This window comes from Alligator sinensis, unplaced genomic scaffold (genome assembly GCF_000455745.1).
Source record: "Alligator sinensis unplaced genomic scaffold, ASM45574v1 scaffold4_1, whole genome shotgun sequence".
In the NCBI taxonomy this organism is placed as follows: Eukaryota; Metazoa; Chordata; order Crocodylia; family Alligatoridae; genus Alligator; species Alligator sinensis.
The window spans coordinates 3,580,511-3,599,931 of record NW_005841887.1 but is presented as its reverse complement, the minus strand read 5'-3'; the positions used below and the strand labels follow the sequence as shown (position 1 = coordinate 3,599,931).

General features: G+C 43.5%; 1 protein-coding gene across 1 annotated transcript in view; it reads right to left on the bottom strand.

Annotated features, from left to right (window-relative positions):
* OSBPL11 (oxysterol binding protein like 11) overlaps nt 1-19,421 on the bottom strand; it is a 65,043-nt gene that overhangs the window by 30,897 nt on the left and 14,725 nt on the right. Inside the window, exons 3-6 of the mRNA XM_025196933.1 lie at nt 12,643-12,711; nt 9,395-9,570; nt 7,864-7,943; nt 6,007-6,189 (exon numbers count right to left, since the gene is read on the bottom strand). Coding sequence (XP_025052718.1) covers nt 6,007-6,189; nt 7,864-7,943; nt 9,395-9,570; nt 12,643-12,711 — 508 coding nt within the window. The remainder of the gene's footprint in view (nt 1-6,006; nt 6,190-7,863; nt 7,944-9,394; nt 9,571-12,642; nt 12,712-19,421) is intronic.

Below are 19,421 nucleotides of genomic sequence, written 5' to 3'. Positions count from 1 at the left end.
GCTCTCAGCCCCACTTCAGCCACAACAGCTGTTGCCTCCCGCGGGCGGCAGCCAGGGTTTGGGAACTGCTGCGGGGGGGTATACAGGGCTGGAGGGCTGTGGCTTGGGAGTGAGGGGCTTGGACCTGCATTCTGTGAGCTAAGGGGACAGGGAGAACTCTGATTTTCCATGATAAAAAGGCCCAAATCAAATACCAAAATGTATAGATATTTATAATTTATTTTATTATAGTAATTGAGGCACTGGTAGGCTTCCAAACTGCTTTAAAATTATACATATATCAATAAAAAAATGTGTTCAATTGAGAGATATCTATCTATTGATATAGCTATATCGATAGCTATCTATTCATATACATCTCCAAAACCCCCAAAATCAACAATTAAAATGAAACACCATTACATAATATATCCAAAAAACCCCAAATCTGCTAGATAGGTAGATAGAGTGATGTTTCATTTTAATTGTGGTTTGGGGGGTGGGGTGTTAAATGAGAGAATCTGCAATTTTTAAACATATAAAACCTGGATCCCTGGTGATCATCTGGTCTGATCTCTAGTATAACAAGGCCCAGGAGACTGCCCCAATTAATTTCTGGCTGTAGAAGGAGCATCCTTTTTTAGAAACCCCCCCTGCCTGATTTCAATTAGAAAATTCCTGCCAAATGCTCAACCTATGATCAGCTGCTGGAATGTTAATTATGCTCGCTGTTAAATATTTGCACATGATTTCTTATCTGAACTTGTCTAGCTTCAACTCTGAACCTCTTTTGCTTTGCTGACCTTTTCCTGCTACACTGATGAGCTGGTTATCAAATGTCTTTTCCCCATATAGGTATTCACAGCCTGATCAAGTCTCCCATGAACCTTCTCAGGGTCAATCTATACAGTGAGAGTGGTGGGGTGTTGTGCCTTTGTCAAGGAGACAGCTCTGTCCCTCATTTTAAGTTCTCTGCTAACCTGTCCCCAGGCCCTCCTGGTATCTAAGAAGCAAATTTTCTTAAGACATCAGCATGTTGGGTGTTGGTCCTCTAGTCAGTAGTGGCCTTAGGGGAGGTCAGACAGGGCAACTGCCTGGGACCCCACACTTTATAAAAATTAATTACACTGAATATTTGTATTATCAGTGTTGTATTAAGATACTGTCACTGCAGTTTCATGGATAGGGCACAGTGAAATTGAAATAAAATTGTCCAACTTGCTTATAGGTCAAAATTAACCCTCTAAGGGGCCCTAAATGACTCTTGCCCAGGACCCCAACAACTCCTCCAGTCCATACTAGCCAGTCCTCGTGCTCTCTCCACTCCCAAACCAATAACCCCCAAGGAAACTAAAGAACTGGCTAGAAAACTACCCAGGATGACAAACCCCTGCCCATCTTTGCTAACTGCCACATCTACAGCTCCCAATACACCCTCCAGAGCCCTTTTATTTTCTGTAAATTCATCCCCCCACCCCCAATCTACAATGTTTTAGTTTAAAAATGTCTCTCCCCTCTAAACAGAAGCTTTTTATTTCAACACTAGACACTCCTTGTGCTTTTTGTAACTTAGAAAAAAATATTTAAATAAATCTAACCTGGTGCTTTATCTATACTGGTCATGCAATATATAAATTCCTGATTCAAGTGTCACGGCGACACATGCCTCCATCTGATGTAAACAGATGCTATAAAAAGCTATTGGCACATCAGATCCCTCAAAATCACCTTTTGCTCCACCTTCTGTATCCTGCCTCCCCGTCCTTCCTTCCTGCCTGCTCTGTTCATGAAGTTACATTCTCAGCTGCTTAGTCCTTCCCAGTCGGAGGGGACAGAGTAACTTCCATGCTACAAACTTCCATCACGTGAAGAAGTTTAGTTACAGCAGCGTTAAAATATCCCTGCTGATAAAAAGACAAGGTGTCACAATCTCTCTTTGAAGCATACCTGGAATCCACTAAATGAACTTCCTTACTTGCAAACATGCTCAAAACAATACAACATTTGCAGCTAGAGATGGGCCTGAACCAACCAGTACACACTGACCCTGTGAATTCAGGCTGGCCTGCCATGCTGTGCAATACTGCAACTCCACGGAGGCCTGCAGGCTGAGTGGGGATGTGGGACGGCAGCAGCACGTGGCGCTATGGCAGGCACAAGCTGTGTGGAGAGGGGAAAGCAAGGGAAAGCTTTCACTTGCAGAAGAGATGCCTACCTCTGCTCAGGCATCCCATCAGCTGTTTAGCACAAGATCAACTCCAGTCCTGTTTCCCTTTCCCTAGCGCCACTTGCATTCCTGATCCAAGCATGTCCAAACCCCAAGCCACTTACCTGCGGTGATTAGGGACTTACCCAAATCAAGGAGGCAGGTGGCCAATTTTGTGGGCAGATCACGGGGTGGCCACTTTTTTCCACAGGCTTATTGCAGCAGCCCCTGCCCCCATGCCTCTGATTGGCCAAGGGGCCCCGCTTCTCTCTGTTAATTGGCTTGAAGGGCTGCCTATCGCATGGCCCCACACCTTGCCACATTGGTAGAGAGGAGAGGGGCCGCAGGACAGGCAGCCCTCTCAGCCAATCAGGAGCAAAGAGCAAGGGCAGCTGCCATCACAGCTGCTCCCCTTTGTGGTGGCAGCCCCTCGATTATTGACACCAAATCCACTAAATGGTTCCCTTTCATTTAGTAGATCCCTGCAGGCTGCGTGGTTGGGTCACAGGGCCAGGAGGACTGCTGGCTGCCACTGGGGAGCTAGAATTTTATTTTAAGTACATTTTTTTCCCTCCGTGTATTTCACAGGCATTGCCTGATTTCATGGACAACGCCCAATTTCGCAATTTCTGGAAAAACTATGAAATCACAAATTGAGTGGGTTCCTAGCTACAACACTCGTGGCATGTGGAAGTAGGATGAGGTAGAACCAGTAAGTGAGGATAATGCGGGAGGCATGAAAGAAGAGGGGGACTAGGGGAGGCAGGGGCTCATAACATGAGCATACAGCGTTTATGTTGATGTGTACTGGAAAGCCTGGGAAATTTCCACGCCATGTCATCTGAAACCTGACAACTAAAAGCTGTCCATTAGCATTTCCTATCCACCTGGTCCCTAGGTACACCATGATTCACCTCTACCCCAGACTCGGATCACTTGCCTGACTACCCAGCCACTACTATATGTAGCCACACTCGAGCTGCATGGTCTTCAGTGAGCTTCCCACTTTGTTGCCAACAGATAACGTGCCATAATACATAGAAATTCTTTGTTGCTGCACTCAGATGCACCTTAACCCTTACTTCAGGCAACCCAAATCCCCAATTTTTAAACTTTTCTCCATCTCAATGTTCCTTGTCAGAAACAGACAGCTAAAAAGAACAGTATAAAAGTCTCGCAAGCTCCATCTGTCTCCCTGATTGAGGCTGTGTTTAGCAGGAGGAGTGGGAGAACAAGACACTGCTACCTTCCCAAATGTCCTCCATCACCATAAATGCCCACAGCACCCCTAGACACACCCTCACCGCTGGCAGTCCAAAATGGATGAACCAACTGTTTGTCAAACAATGTCCTCCGGTGAATTATTGTGGATAAACTAGTGGAAGCAGCTGCTTTGGAAACTGAGCTGGTAACTTTGCTCCAGAGATATCTTCTCCTACAACCCACTGCTATGTTATGAGATGACAGGAAGAAGGGGATACCGGTATATTAGGTTTCCTTTCAGGTGACCAAGTTCTGGCTTCAGATGCACATGAATTAAAAAAAAAAAAGGGGACATTATGACTTGCTATCCATGGCAAAATTAAGACATCTAAAAATCTACAAGCTTACCCTTACCTGAAGGAGAATGACAGCTATACTTACACCTACTCTAACTAAACAAGATTTTGAAGTTGAAACAATAAATAAATGATTTACTCTTTTCTTACAAGACCACTTGAAAGGCCACTACAAAACTATTCTGTAAACTATACTATTCTTGCTTCCTATTAGAAAGCAAAACAGGCAGATTGCTATCCATTTATGAACCAGAACTATCTTTCAAGTTAGAGCCTTCTATCCACATACTATACTCCCAGCTTTCGTTACTCATGTTTCATGATGCTAACATGAATTTCTGGTAGCAATGAAAAGGAAACACAAGGCCTTAAAATTCTCCAGTTTTCACCACTGTCTCTAAAATATTTTGCTTACAGAAGTAAGTCTCCCTCTGTTCCCATTCATAAAGAAAGAGGGAATTTACCCTCCAATAATACTGATTATATCAAGATATGCAATGAAAGAAGAAAACAAAAATTAACAGAAGGTGAGAGCCTTATCTAGAAGCAAACACTGTGGGCTGAACAATCTGCAGACTTTTGTCCGGGTACAGAAAAGTCTTTTTCATTCGAAAGAACTGGAAAAAGAGATACACATGCACTTTAGCAGCAATTCACAAAGCGGACCAGGTCAAGAGAACTATGTTAGTCTGAAAAACATCACAAGTTGTATTGCTTGTTTCTTTGTGTCAAACCATGTTTGACAAGGAAGCTTTCTGTAAAATCCATATCCATAATATCTGCTTTCAAGGTTAAATTACCCTCTGAGCATATTATATATATATTTTTAAGTGCTCATCTTCAAATTAGTCCCCCAACACCTCAGATCTCTTTCCATTACTTGGGCAAGACACATTCTTGCCACACTGTGTTGACTGTCAAGGCGCTTACAGAAATCTCCAATGCAGAAGTCTGATTCTTTGCTGCTGTGAAATGTTTTATTCCAGTGTACTAAAACCCAACCTTGTTATTCACTTCCTTTTTACAAACTCCCTTCTACTGCAAGGCTACAGTGATTTCACAATAAAAAAAAGGGGAAAGAGAGACCATTAATTTTTGCTCAAAGTGGATTTCCCAGCATGTCAGATTTTGTGCATCTATCCTTTGATGTACTGGGCTGATCACATCACTGGCCTAAAACTATTACTATTGATAATAGTAACAACAGTCTTTGACTCTGCCAAGACAAGTGTCCATTCTGTAGATATATGGCATACATAGTGGGGGCCAATATTTTGGCACGCATGCTGCACTGATCCCTTTCCCATATCCATTCTGCTGCTCAGCTTTCTGCTCCCTGTTCTGTGCTCCGGTCTGATCCAGTGCTCTGCTTTCTGCCCTCTCTGCCACTGTGCTACCTGCCCCCTCTGTATTCTGCTACACACCCCACACATGGGCTGCCTGCACCACTTCAGCAAACCCTGCAGCATGGGTGCCATCGCTTGCATACATGATGTGTGTTGCAAACATTCAAATTCAATCAATTCTTTATAGTGCCTACATGGATGGGAGCATAAAAAGAGTGGTTACGGTGCACATTTTTCACAAGCATCCTGACACAGCAAAAGGAATTCAATGGAATCATGCTATTGGACTGCACTTTATTTTATTTGAATTTACTCAGTGCTTTGATGACTTTGGTCACAGATTTCTTGTGTAATTATATTGTTAGTGAAATTTGCAGATACAAAGCATAATACATTTTTCCTCTATCACATGAAGCTTGAGTCAAGAGTTGAGTCTTTTTAGGTGTTGAGTTAAGGCAACTCTTTTGAAAATAGGCAACTCTAGGGTTTAAGAGGAAATGTGGTATGACATTTTACCTGTAATGCTAGGATTTACCAGGAGTTTTATAAAAAAAATCTTAGTATTTAAGATAAGTTACAGAGAGCACTGAGGGTAGGAAGGGTGGAAATCACTCGTCTCCCCCTCCTCAATGTAAATAATAAATCCAAAATTTATAAACAAACTTGCATGCCAAAGCACTTTTACAAACACACAGAAGACATACTCCAATCACCATTAAAATACTGACTTTTCTAGGTTGGGAGCATATGAAGCTCCTTAACTTCACACAGCAAGACAACAATAAAGATAAACGATGAATATTACAAACAGTTAAAAATATGAGATTTAAATTTAAAATTTGTGTAATTTCAAGTCAGAAGATCAGTGAAAAGATCATTCTTATCTTTCCAATGTTTACAAATACTTCATACCAACCTCTCTAACGTCCACTAGGTGGTCTGGTTGCATAATAAGAACTCTTTTTCCTGTTGACAATTTGTGATGTCCAACATTAAAAAAAGAAGCTGCATTTTGGCTGGGTCTTCTCTGAGCACCAGGAGAGTTGCCACTTCCTTGGGATGCAAGGGAGAAGCTGCGAGATTTCAGAGGAGGATTGTTCTGGTGAATAAACATATTAAAGATGTTGAGAATCAATTCCTAATACCCAACAGATACTTTTATTAGACATCTATATTAGAACTGAAAAAACCCAAACAAACCAAGAATTAGAGGATGAGAAGGTTTGATTTCGTGGTACTTACCGATGATTACCTGGCTACGCTGCCTACTACAGTGAACTTTTGTTTAAATCAGGAAGAGAAATGAAACAATACTTAATGCTTTATACCACCTGTGGACATGTCTTTGACTCCTCTTTTTTATATAATCAAAAAAGTTTGTAATTCTAGACTGGTTTCAGCTCTGGCATACAATTAATCTTCCAACTGATTTGGAGCAGACCACACATGACACTTAAACAAAAAAGAAGTTCATTTACAAGTATTCAAAAGAAAGCAAAATATTTAGAGGCTCTTGATAAGGAGGTTAGAACTAGTCACAAAAAATAGAAGCATGAATTTGAATGTTTCAGCTCTCCAGTTAAATGAAGTAGAAACCAGAGAGTAGATTTCTGTTAGATACAGCGAATGCTCAACCATCTCCCTGTTGAAAATGGAACTAGCAGCCCATAGGTCTGGAATAGTCTGCCATTGGAGGTGGTTCAAGCACCTACATTGAACACCTTCAAGAGTAAATTGGATGCTTATCTTGCTGGGATCCTATGACCCCAGCTGACTTCCTGCTCTTCGGGCGGGGGGCTGGACTCGATCTTCCGAGGTCCCTTCCAGCCCTCATATCTATGAAACCTATGAAATAAGTGTCCCTAGCTTTAAACTCCTCCCAACATGCAAAGAACAGGGACTTGAAACCAAATGTTTGGAAATATTTTTTTTCTCCTTAGAATAAACCATAATAGACAAACAAACATAAAACTACAGCTAGAAATCTGAACTGTATTTCAAAACTTGTTCTAAAGTTTTGACAGTAAAAATCTGTATGGAACACAACCTTACTTCCTCAGTCTTAAGTTTACGTAAGATAAAACTTACTGGGACTCCTGTGCTATATTTCCCATGCAACTATTGTGGAAGCCAACGAAGAAATTATTTCCAAAGCTTAAAAAAAACAACAAAATTTAAAAATAATTAAACATCTTGAGAAGAAGTTTAAAAAATACACTATTTTCTTTTTAAAATGCATTAGAAATAAAATTAAAAAAGAGGATTATTTGAATGCTTACTTTGAAGTCAGGACACTCAAAGTTGTCAGCTTAAGGCACTAAACACCCAATTTTATCCTAAATGTAGCCATGAGCAAGTGGGTGGTTTCATCTGCCAGAAAATGGAAGTGAAAAACCAGGGGTAGGCTTTTTAAGGACCAGGTCTTAGGGGTTAGGTCATTACTCACAAAAAAATCAACTAGAACATGCTAGCCTACAATTCCCGAGCTTTCATCTACACCTGACTTCCATATGCCACATGGGAAGTGCCATGACTAGCTAGAACCGGTTGGCTTTTTATAGGCTGCAGTGTCATCATCTTTTTGCCGTACCAAACACTTTAGAAGAAGCCGTTCTACTCATCTGCAGTCATATTTCTATCTTGATTGCATTTGTCTGGGTTGGAGAGTAATGGAATGCATCAGTTTTCAATTACCCTTACCAACGACCCAAACCTATTAAGAATGTGGATATTCTCATATGTTTTTACCCAATACATTAAAATCGTGCAGTACCTTCCCAATTGCTTCCGTGTGATGCTGCGTGCATATCTGGAGTCTGCTAACCCAATGCTGCCGTTCTTTTGCATCAGCGGCTAATAATAAAAGCAAACCAAAACCAGTTATTTACAGGGGGGAAAAAGCGTAGGCAGCTTGATCTCCAAATAAAAGAAACATTTCATCCCTTAAAGTAACACAAAATTAACGCTTTTATGCTATAGTCTTGTTGATGTAAAAGAATAAAAACCGAGTCAGCCACATCACAACTCTTCTAGAACAACTTGGATAAATGTAACACTTCTACTATGTTGACAGGTCAAAATTCTGAGAGGCAAGACAAAAAGAAAAACCAAGGTACCAAAGCGATGATTTGTACTTATACAAATATGTTCCCGTAACTACAATGCTCCCAAGAGGAGAGCTGCAAGATCTGGCCACAAATAATCTCAGTTATTCAGATGTCGGCACACCTCCACTTAAAGCTTTCGCTGTTGAGAAAAAATGTGCAAGTTTCAGTTTGAGGGGGAAACCCGCGTACCAGAGTTGAGCAGCTAATTAGGTAATAATTTAATGACTTGCTTAAAAAGAGGGAAAACATTATACCATATTTATTCTGCAGGGATTTCCAAGAACAAACACTTGATCTTAGTCTAAAAAAAAAAAAAAAGTACATTTAAATACAAGTCAAGTTCAGCAGAAGGTCATGAAGCTATCCAAAGGTAAGCTGTAATTAGGAGTGGTTCAGCAAAATATATTATTTTGATCCTGGTATTTGTTGAGAGAAATATTAAACGTATATACATATATGTTTAACAATGCTCTTACTAAATACCAGGATAGAAATATATCACGCTGAACTGCTCCTAATTACAGCTTACCTTCAAAAAGCTTCATGACCTTCTGCTGAACTTGACTTGTATTTAAAATGAACTGTATGTATATAGGACAGACATGTACATGAGCGAGAATACAAGAGAGCATGCAAGAGTGTCAGCCAATACCTTATCCCATCCTTACTGTCTTTCAGGGGGAACGTACAATCTCCTCCTTGATAAAACTATACAAGATGCAAAGTTATGTAGGACAGGGTTTCAGAGAGCTGCTCTAATTAAAGCACCCCCTCCACCCCTGGAGCACATGTAACGACACCCTTAGAGACTTATGACTGGTTCAGAGAGACAAAAGCTTTCATAGCCAATGGGTTACTTTTCCATATGCTAGTCTGCCCAATTTGAGACTACATAGCTAACTACCTCTCTCTAGAGTTGATCAGGAACACTGAAATATAAACAGGGAAGGACTCAGTCTCCAATGACAGATACCGTCTCCCCACTGCAAAGTAACTAAATTGCGGCAGGTTCCCAAATGAAAAATGGTTAAGCCCAAACTGAGGGCACAAAATGTATTGAGGGTGCGGCCTACAAAATTAATTATCTGTTATCCAAGGCAAACAGGGGCAGCTAAGCACAAAACTAGAACCACAAATGAAGAGCCAGGAGTGTCCTCTAGTGGGAAAAAAAATCCTGTCCAAGAATTTACACCCCACCTCTTAGCTTATACTGCTCTCCACTGGCAGCATTAACTGTGAAGGTATGACAGTCTTCATCGCTGGGTGAAATTACAGCTCCAGCTAGCTGTAAGGTACCTCTGGGCTTCTGATTTCTAGACTGCTCATTCACAAAATACTCCAGGAAGCCAACTTCATTGTTTAAAACAAAAAACCTGCAATTGTAACAAAAGTAAATTTATTAAAATTAAAAGTAGTTCAAATATTTTAAAAAATAAAAAACAAATCCTCGTCATTCAGTCAGGACTATCATCTGGAAATTGGTAAGCAAATCCCACAATTTTCTAGCACAGCCTCAAACATACCAAATACAATACTCAAAACTGCACAAAATTAGCCTTATGCAAAGTTTCCTCTCCTTTAAAGAAAGCTGCAACTATAGTATGTGTGCGCTACTGTCCCTGTAAAAGTATACTTGCAAGATCTAGGAAGTCTTGGAAGATTTAGCACTGAGAAAATTTAGGATAAAGCAACAGTAGCACAATCATGGTGGCCTACTTTGATAGCAACATGATGTGTTAAGTGCTCATTCTTTCAGCCTTAAAGACTGCTGCAGGAATATATAGCTTGAGAAGTATCTAGGGATCTTTTAAGAGGAAAGATGCTAAAGGCACAATATGAACCTTATGTCTCAGCCACTAACTCTACTGTGTTCTGTTAAAGCTACTCTAGCTGCTGCTCTCAGTCTCAAGCTAGTAGCCTTAGCAGCTAGTCTAGTAGTTCACATGGAAGAGAACTGACAGTCGACATTATGAAGTTTCCATTTACATTCCTTCTTCTCCCACTCTACTTTTGATTAACACCTTAATCAATCCTCCTCTTGCACATATTCCCAACATTAATATAGTACATTTATCTCCTATCTGCTAGGTTTAATTGACATTAAGACTAGAAAGCAGAATAAAAGAGAAGTAGGACTGGAAGGAACCTCAGCAAATCATCTAATCCCACCCTCTCCTTGAGACAGAATCATCCCCGACTAAACCATCCCAGCCAAGTGCATCTAGCCTGTTCCTGAAAACTTCCAAGGGGGGAGATTCTACAATTTCTCTAGAGAGCCTGTTCAAAAGCTTAACCACCCTCATAGTGAGAACACTCTTCCTAATACCTACCTTAGAGGTGTTCAAGAAGAGATCAAACAGGCATCTGGGTGGGGTTACTTAAACCCAGCGCTCTTTCCTGCCTGGAGCAGGGGGTTGGACCCGATGATCTATCAGGTCCCTTCCGACTCTAGAAATCTATGAAATCTAATCTATAATAACAAGCCTAAAATTTTCCTTGCTGGAAGTTAAGAACATTGCTCCTTGTCCTATCCCCTGCAGCCATGCAGAACGGTCGATACCCATCCTCCATATAACCATCTTTCAAGTATATGAAGACTGTTATCAACTCTTCCCCCACCTCAGTTTTCTCTTCTCCAGACTAAACAGGCCTAGTTCTTCCACCCTTTCCTCATATGCCACGTTTCCATGGCCACTAATCATTTTTGTTCTCCATCTTCTTTGTTGACTCTTAAACCTACAAATAGTTTCACTGTTTAAATTGCTTCCCAAGGGGAAAAAAAAACAAACCCCCCCCCAAACCCCCAATTGCTTCAAAGCCTGCTCATACCAGGGATACAGGTTTTCCATTTCCCCATGGGAAAAGTGGGAAAAATGTGGCTTTCCCCCTTTACCCAAGGAAAATGCAAACTTCTCATTAACAGAGAAAACAGAGGATTTTTCAGTTTTGCAACAAGCTCTCTGCAGGCTGGCTGATTTCCAGCCTGCAAGGGGCTGGGGGGGAGTGGGAGGAGGCAGATGGACAGGAGGCGCCACGTGCATGTATAGGTACCCGACTGCCAGGCAGCCTGGAGATCAGCTCCTGCAGGTAAGTCTCATGTCGTGGGGAGTGGGATTGATGCCCCCACAGGGAGGGAAGAAATGGCTGGGGCAGGGGCTGGGGCTACTGTCCAGCTGCAGGGGTGCATGCAGCTCGAGGCCTGGGCTGGAACGCACAGCCACAGGGCCCTGGCGAGGAGTGGGACAGAGCTGCAGGCAGCTCATCTAGGGGGTAACGGGGGGCTGGCTCCTCACCACTGCATGCATTCCCAGGGGGACCTGTGCTCCCCAGATCTGTGTGTGTGGTGGGGGCACGCATGAGCTGCCCGCTGCGGGCTTGGGCTCCCTGCCCTGCTGCCTTCTTCAGGGGCCTCTCCACAGCCCAGCGGGTGCAACATCATCTTGCAGGGCAGAGTGGGGCTGCGTGGGGAAGCTGCTTGCTGCTGCGAGCCCTGCACTGCCCTGGTGAGGCATCCCTTTCACATGCAGCAGCAGCAGCAAGGGCAGCAGTGCAGGGCTGTGCCCCTTGCTGCTGCTGCGTGGGCAGAGGACGCCTCACCAGGGCAGCGCAGAGCTCACAGCGGCAAGCAGCTTCCCCACGTGGCCCTGATCTGCCCTGCAGTGCTGGGTTGCACCTGCTGGGCTGCAGAGGCCCCAGAGGAGGGCAGCAAGCCTGAGCCCATATTGGGCAGTCTGCACCCAGCCCCACCTCACACAAAGATCTGGGGGGCATGGGTCCCCCCTGCTCATCCAGGTGTGCACGCAGTGGTGGGAAGCCACCCCCGCCCCAAACCCAAGCCTGCAGCAGACAGGCAGCAGGGAGGGGGAGCCAGGCTCCGCACTCCACTTTTCTGCAGCAGATGCCTCCTCCTGTGGGCAGCAACCAGGGCTCGGGCACTGCTGCGGTGGGGGGGGCAGAGGGCTGTGGACCCAGGTCCCTGGTCCCAGAGCCCTGGCAGCTGGGGGCCCCCCTCTGGCAGGGCTGGGAGGTGGGAGGGGACAGTGGAAGGCACCAGCAGGGCTGCGGAGGCAGGGGCATGTGGGGCCTGGCCCTGCATTCTGTGAGCAAAGGAGGCAGGGGGAGCTTTGATTTTCCATGATAAAAAACCCAAAATCAAATACCAAAATGTATAGGTATTTAGAATTTATTATAGTGATTGAGGCACTGGTCGGCTTCCAAGTTACCTTAAAATTGTAACTATATCAAGAAGACATAGTGTTCAACTGATATCTATTTATCTATCTAGTGGCCTTTCATTTTCATCATGGATTTGGGTGTTTTTAAAATCAGAGAATTTGCGATTTTTTATTAGGAAAAACCAGGATCCCTGCTGATAACCAGTAATTTTGTTAAGCAAGTTTGTTTCTTAAAATAAATAAATTAATAAAAATAAACATCAGACTTACCGATATTGCCAGCCAGTGACAAGATTGGTGTATTTCATTAAATAACCATAAATATTTTCCATGTGATCGCTGTTATAAAAACAAAAACAAGCAGCAATCAGAAGCGACCAAATGAACAGATTATTGAAGTCCTTCATAAATCTATATTCAGTAATTGCTCAAATCTTTATTCCTAGAAAGGAAATTTACAATATTAAGTAAAACCACCAATAACTACTACTGAGTTTGTCGGTCTTACATTTTTTAAGGCTTATTTTAGAATAAAGCCATTTTTACCACAGCTAAAGTTACAGAAAAATGGAATAATTTTCAACATCACAGAAGCGATGAAAGACACGCTGGTCCTGTACTAAATTAGCAGACACTTCTGGACAGATTTACAATGTTTCAGTACTAAAATACAGCCCCTTCTCCCACCCCTGCCTTTTCTTTTCTTTTTTAAAAGCCTCTCCCCTTCCTTGACCACCACCTGTAAAGGAATTCTTATTAAAGGTAGAAAAAAAACCCACATAGGAAATCTGTCACCGGGTATTATTGAGTAAATTAATAACTTGCTGTTTATTCTCAATTTCTAGAACCACTAAGCTACAAGTGACATATTGCAAATACAGGAGATGCTCTTGAAAAGACAGCCTGTAGTTTCTGATCATACCAAAATACTGAGAAGAATGAGGCAAATGATGTTATTTTAAACAATAACCTGGCACAAAAAATGAATAACTTCTCTTCCGGAGACCAAACCTCAGCACTTCAACCTCCCGCCAAAGACCTGGGGCGGGCAGCACCATGGGACTCACCAGTACTGCACAGAGAGCTGCTACTACATGCCTTCTATAAATAAATCATCCTCAAAAATAAATCACTATGACTTTTATTGGCCAGAAACAAATCTTAAATCAACAGCTCAGAGACTGGTTTTATATTATTTTGTATTGCAGTAGTTCCTACAGACCCCATTGTGTTAGGACACTCTATACCAGTGGTTGTCAATCTTTTTAGACTCAAAACACCCCCTCCATAACTTTTGAGTTTAGTTGCACCCCATTTCCAAAAGGAACGCATCTATTATAGGGCGTAAAAAGCAAGCTGATCCACAATGTCAGCTGTAGTCACAGCCACAGAAACAGCCCCTGCTCCAGCACGCCGTGAGCAGAGGGCAGCAGGCATCTCCTTCCCACGGGGTTCTCGAGAGATGGGGAAGACGGAATAGCTAAACTGGAGGCACCATTGGCGTGGCTGAGTTGCAAAGCTGCGGAAGAGAGGAAACATGGGCCATGTCACAGCCTTGGCTGGGCCCTCTGCTCCAAGGGGAACTCAAGGGGTTCCCCTGCTTCCCAGGGCAAATGCCACCTGGTCCTTGCCTGCCAGGCAGCTCAGCTGGCACCCGAGGGCACAGCTCACCCAGCACACTGGGAAAAGTCAGGGGGCAATCCCCAGGTGGGGTAACTGGCACTGGAGTCATACAGCTTTACCTAGCTGAGCTGGGCAGAGGCTGGGGCAGAGACGGTTGGTTCAACCTCCTGGAAACAAGTCAAGCTTGTACCCCGGGCAGTGTTTCTCAAACCCAGCGGGTGCTCTCTCAGCGCCCTCCCCCAGCGCCCTCCACCTGCTGGGATGTAGCTTGCCTGGGCATGCCCCCCTTCTGTACATTGCTGGGCAGAAGCAAGGGTCATCGAGCAAGCAGGGGGAACACCTGAGGGGTACAAGTGCCCACCAGGTTTGGGAAACATTGGCCCAGGCCACAGAAATGGATCTGGGGGCATGCTCCTTTGAGTCAGCACCCAGGGCTTGTGCCCCGCCTCACTGCTCCTAGTTATGCCAGGGCAGGCTGCAGCAGAGCATCCCCTCCTGTCGTGGCTGCTTCCCTTGCTCCAGCCCTAAATGGCACCTCCCAAAAACACCGAGGTGCTGGGACAGCTTCACCCAGCAGAGGCAGCAGCAGGCATGCAGCACCTCTGAAAGGATCTTGCACAGCCCTGGTTGCAAAGTCACACTCCGCACACGTAATAAGATGATATCTGCCCTGAACAGCTTAGGTTATGAACAGGCAAAATGGACTTTGGGTGGGCAAAGTTCTCAGTTTTATCTTGGGGAACAGAGACAGAAAGAGTGACTGGCCTCTCCCTGTCGCATAGAAAACGTGCAAAAATGTGGAAGCAAATACATCTCAAGACTACAGTATCATTCGGCGTAATGTCAGTTATATATGCGAACATGATATCACGGTTATTCAGTAAGTAAAAGTGTTTCTCATCTTCAGTAAGAGAACACAGGCTAGCAGAATATGGTTACTAGAGGCAACAGGTTAATATCTAATCCAACCGTCGACAACCTATATAGACCATGGGCTGGAAATGACCTATGGAGCCACTGGACCCTGCCCAGGGAGCAAGGGGGCTTCAGTGGTGTTCCAGCGGCAGAGGATTTTGCTTGTGGCTGAGTCGGAAACACCTGCCCACCTTGGACCTGAGCCGGGTTATTCTGGCCTGCCACTGTAAAATCTTGCCAACGGCTGCTTTAATCCAATCAAGATTATTAAAACCAGCATAAATTGGGGCAGAGTAGTTGATTACTGTCTGTAGATGCAAAATATAGGCAGCTGATTGATTTGTTTATATAGGTTTCACTGACTTGACAAATGTTAGAGACTAAAGTTCAGAAGTACTTTTAAACATTATGCCTCAAAATTACACCAAATTACATCTTAAATGAGTTTATGACACATCTAATGAGACGACCCCAAATTACATGCTACCCGTAGAAGGTTTTGCAGAGTTTGTCTCTATTAAGGCAGTTTGTTTTGAAAAAGGAATCAGAACAAGTGGTGCTATTCCATTTACCCAATTACCACATTTTCTGCCATAATTGGCATTTCAGAAGCACACTATTTGGAGAAAACCAGTAAAGCAGCTTAATTTTAAGTAGCAAATGGCTCACAATTTAGAAAACAAGTAGCTATGGTTGCAGGTGATCTTGGAATAATATAATTCTTGCAAAACTAGATTTTCACACAGCCAAGGACAGTCCAACAGAAAAGCAAAACAACCTCTTTCTAAAAGGTGTCATGATGTTTGCTAATTCAGGTGGAATCAGCTATCATCGTGCACAAAATGCAGGACCCGTGTCGGATGATGTGCCTGACTGCAACTTTTATTAAATGGGATGACCTACTTTTCCCATTTACCAGTCTACAAGGTTCTCTCCTTTTCAAACTGTCCACACAAGCATGGAAATAATTGAAAATGCTAAGATTAACAGTTCTGGCTCCCTTATGAGAGAATTTGAGGGGAAAAGAAAGTGCCAAACATTACAGGGATCTACAAACACCGCACTACAGAAAAATTCAGCAATTGTTTTTTTTTTCTAAACCCTTCTGTTCTCCAAATAAGCATTTCACTCAGTGTTAAAGAGCTGCACTGTAGGAACTTGCACAGATGCGAGTGTACAAATGTTATTTGCAATACAGGTGTGGAATAACACCATCTATCCTATTTCAAACACTGTGTTCCATCCGCACACAGCATGTACTTTAAAGCACCACCGGGCCTATGAATTCCTGCCGTCTCTCAGTTCCCCAGCAGGTTCCCTAACCTGTGATAATAAGATCTATTGTGTATGTGCATTTGCAGCTTTTGATATTTTGTGTTCGTCCAATGCACACAGGACAGAACCGTTCAATACATTCAGGAATCTACACGTGTATCCTGAAGCACAAGAGCTATTCCACGTCCATGCTTGTAGATGCTAACGGTGAAAATGGTGCAGTACCTGCTGCCATAGCTGGTGCTAAGCAGTTTCTGCGTAGGCAAGAGTCCAACAGCCCTTTGGAGGATACTGCTCAAGAACAGCAATCTTTCTGTGGCCTTTTATTAAAGTTCAACATTACTTCCCCTCTTTTTTTTTTTTTTTTTTAGCAAATGAAATCATCACCACAGCTACAGTGTCTCCTCTAGGAGGAGAAATAGATGTGCTCTTTTGGACCCTTCTGCATAGTTGTGTGAGTCCCTCATCTCATATTCTTAGGTAATACAAAGAAGGACCTTGGGAATGTATCATTCCTGGTCACCTAAGAACTAGAAGCTGGGGCAGCCTGGGGACAAAAGACTGCTGCAAGAGTCAAGCAGAGTCCGGGCTAGTCTTGCTTTGCAACCTGAAACAATCCATTTCTGATTCTTATGTGACAGCTCAGGAGTGCAGGGGGCAACGCTGAAGCAGTGAAAGGCAGCTATACCCAATTCCAGCAAAGTGCACCTGGGGCCTCTAAACAACTTGATTTTGTCTTTTGCATTGAGCAAACAAATCCTTGTGGAATAAAGTTAAAAGCATACCTGTTATTAAAGCAGCACTTTTTGTCACAGAGTTGCTACCTCCTTTGCTGGGGCATTGGGAAGACAGCAGCGGGGTACCAGAAGGAACGCGCAGAGCTCTGATCGGCCAAGACTGACTCAGATGTTCTCCAGCCTGCATGAGGCTAGTAGGTAAGTAGCTTAACTGGTGACAGTCAGCACTCTGAGCTGTCAAAGCAGTCACAAGGGTGGGAAGCAATGCAGGACTGAAGTAATTAATTTTGCAGCCTGTGTTATATTACAGGTGTAAGCATGGTTGTCTCAGTGTGGGTAGACGTCCACGTCCTACCAGAAACGGCTGGAAGTACTGTGATAACTGAATGGGTTTGGAAAACATATTATTTTCTCACTGCTAGAAATGTTTCCTCCAGAATCCAATGGCATAATTAGAAAAGGAGGGTGGGATGAACTTTGTGTTACTGCAGTAAGTGCTGGAGTTGACTAAACGGGACTCTAATAGCCCCATTACAGTCGCATAAGGCCTGGACTGACAGCACTGAAGCCAAATTCAGTTAAGCATATGAGAAAGTCCCTGCTTTGATCGTGAGAAATTATTCCTTAAATGTATGACAGTTACTCCATGCTTTACTGTAAGTTATAATTAAAAACCATTTTAGCAGCAGTATCTAAAGACAGGAAGGAAATAAAAGCGGAGTGGGTGGGACATGCTTTGTACAGCACAATAACCCCTTCATTCTTTTTTTGATTTAAAATTAGAAACGAATAGTTCATATCTCGTTATTACCCAGCAAAACAACCCTTTTCTTCCGTGCCGCAGTCAGCGTTCAAGTAACACAGTACTGATACAAGGAGTCCCCAGTGAGGCTGTCTGTACAAGCACATAATTTATAGATGCTCAAATGCTTTAGCGTGGCTAAAACAAAGTCACTGGGAGAAAAGGAATCAAGCCGCCATATATTCAGAGCAAAAAAAGGATTAAGGGAGAAATAACCACCAACTCAAAATTATGTGAAAATGCTTCATTACTGCAATTATGTTACTGGGGGGGAAGGAAAATAATGTCCCAGATTAGCAGCAGTTACATTCGTTTAGGCCCACTTATCTGCTAGCAAAGCTTCATTACAGGGTTAACCACAGAAAAAAAAAGTGTTTTGAAGTAAAGGAAGGGTCTGCTTGTTTAAAAAAAAAAAAAAGACAGAGCTCAACTCCCTTATCTCCAGTGACTAGTTTCACCTACCCACCATTTATTTCACTATATAAAAACCCCCAAAGATAAACAGAAGAGCAGAACAGATGAGCTACCTGGATGCATAGCACCACCATCTAAATCACACCGTGGTTAAAATTAAACGAACAGCAAGGAGGTTCAGAGCAGTAGCTTCTGCCAGCAACGCACTAGGATAAGGAAAGGCAAATCAAGCAAATACAAATCAAGCAAGTACATGGTGAACTGAAAGCCAAGTTTTGGAGGTTGCTGCACCTGGTGACCATGGGGAATGAGATGGACTTTAGCAAATTTAAATTATTTCTGAAATAAAACTGCGCTCATCAGTTAACAACAGCCTGCACAGGGAAATGCAGCTCAGATGATGCATAGGACTTTTGCAGCAGAATTAAGCTAAGCAATGAATATTTTTAACAACAGCCTCAACAACTCATATACTGCAGAGGAAATGCAGATTCTGCAATGGGAGTGCTAAAGGGGAAGGAAATCTCTGAGCCGTCTCCTGCTGCCCCTATACCGGAGTAGCTGAAACACACCTTTCCTGAGAGCTCAAAGCCTGTGAACCTTCCACGTTTAGTTTACCTCTTGATGGACAGGACAGATGTAGTCATCAATACATACAGACTTTGCAAGCACGTCTAAAACAAATGACCAATTAGTGAAGATGCAGAGCCAGACAAAAGGAACACCCACATGCATTTCCCAGCCTCCACTTCCTTGGCACGCTGGAGGGAATTTGGATATAGGACGTCCCTCCAAGTCACCCTGTATCTCCTGAACAGCCCTCTACTCAGGGCAGCTTCTTTCACAGTGGTCAATCCTACAGAGAAGCAGGAGGCCCCTGCTACAAAAGCAAACTTCTCCTGTCCACTTCCCTACTCCCGTTCGAGTGTCATTGACTCACCAAATCCCTGTAATTAAGGCTACCATCACTTGGCTTTTTCACAGGGAAGTTGGAGCAGACTTGCTTTCCTAGCTCCCATTATCCTTTTATTCCACAGGGCTTTCATCTGAATTTGCAACAATTAAGGTCTAAGGGGGTGTAATGGGGTCCCTACCCCATTTCTGGAGAGGAGAGCGCGCCAGGGAGAAACCAGCTGGCTCCAGGTCCCTAGAAGGACAAAAAATGGCTGCTTGTCTCAGGTGCAGAAGGCAATCAGGGTTGTGACTGAGGCCTGAGGGGAAAATGGTGGCCAGAGGCCCCTGCTTCAGGCTTCATAAGGCTAAGACCATGGTTGGGGGGGGGG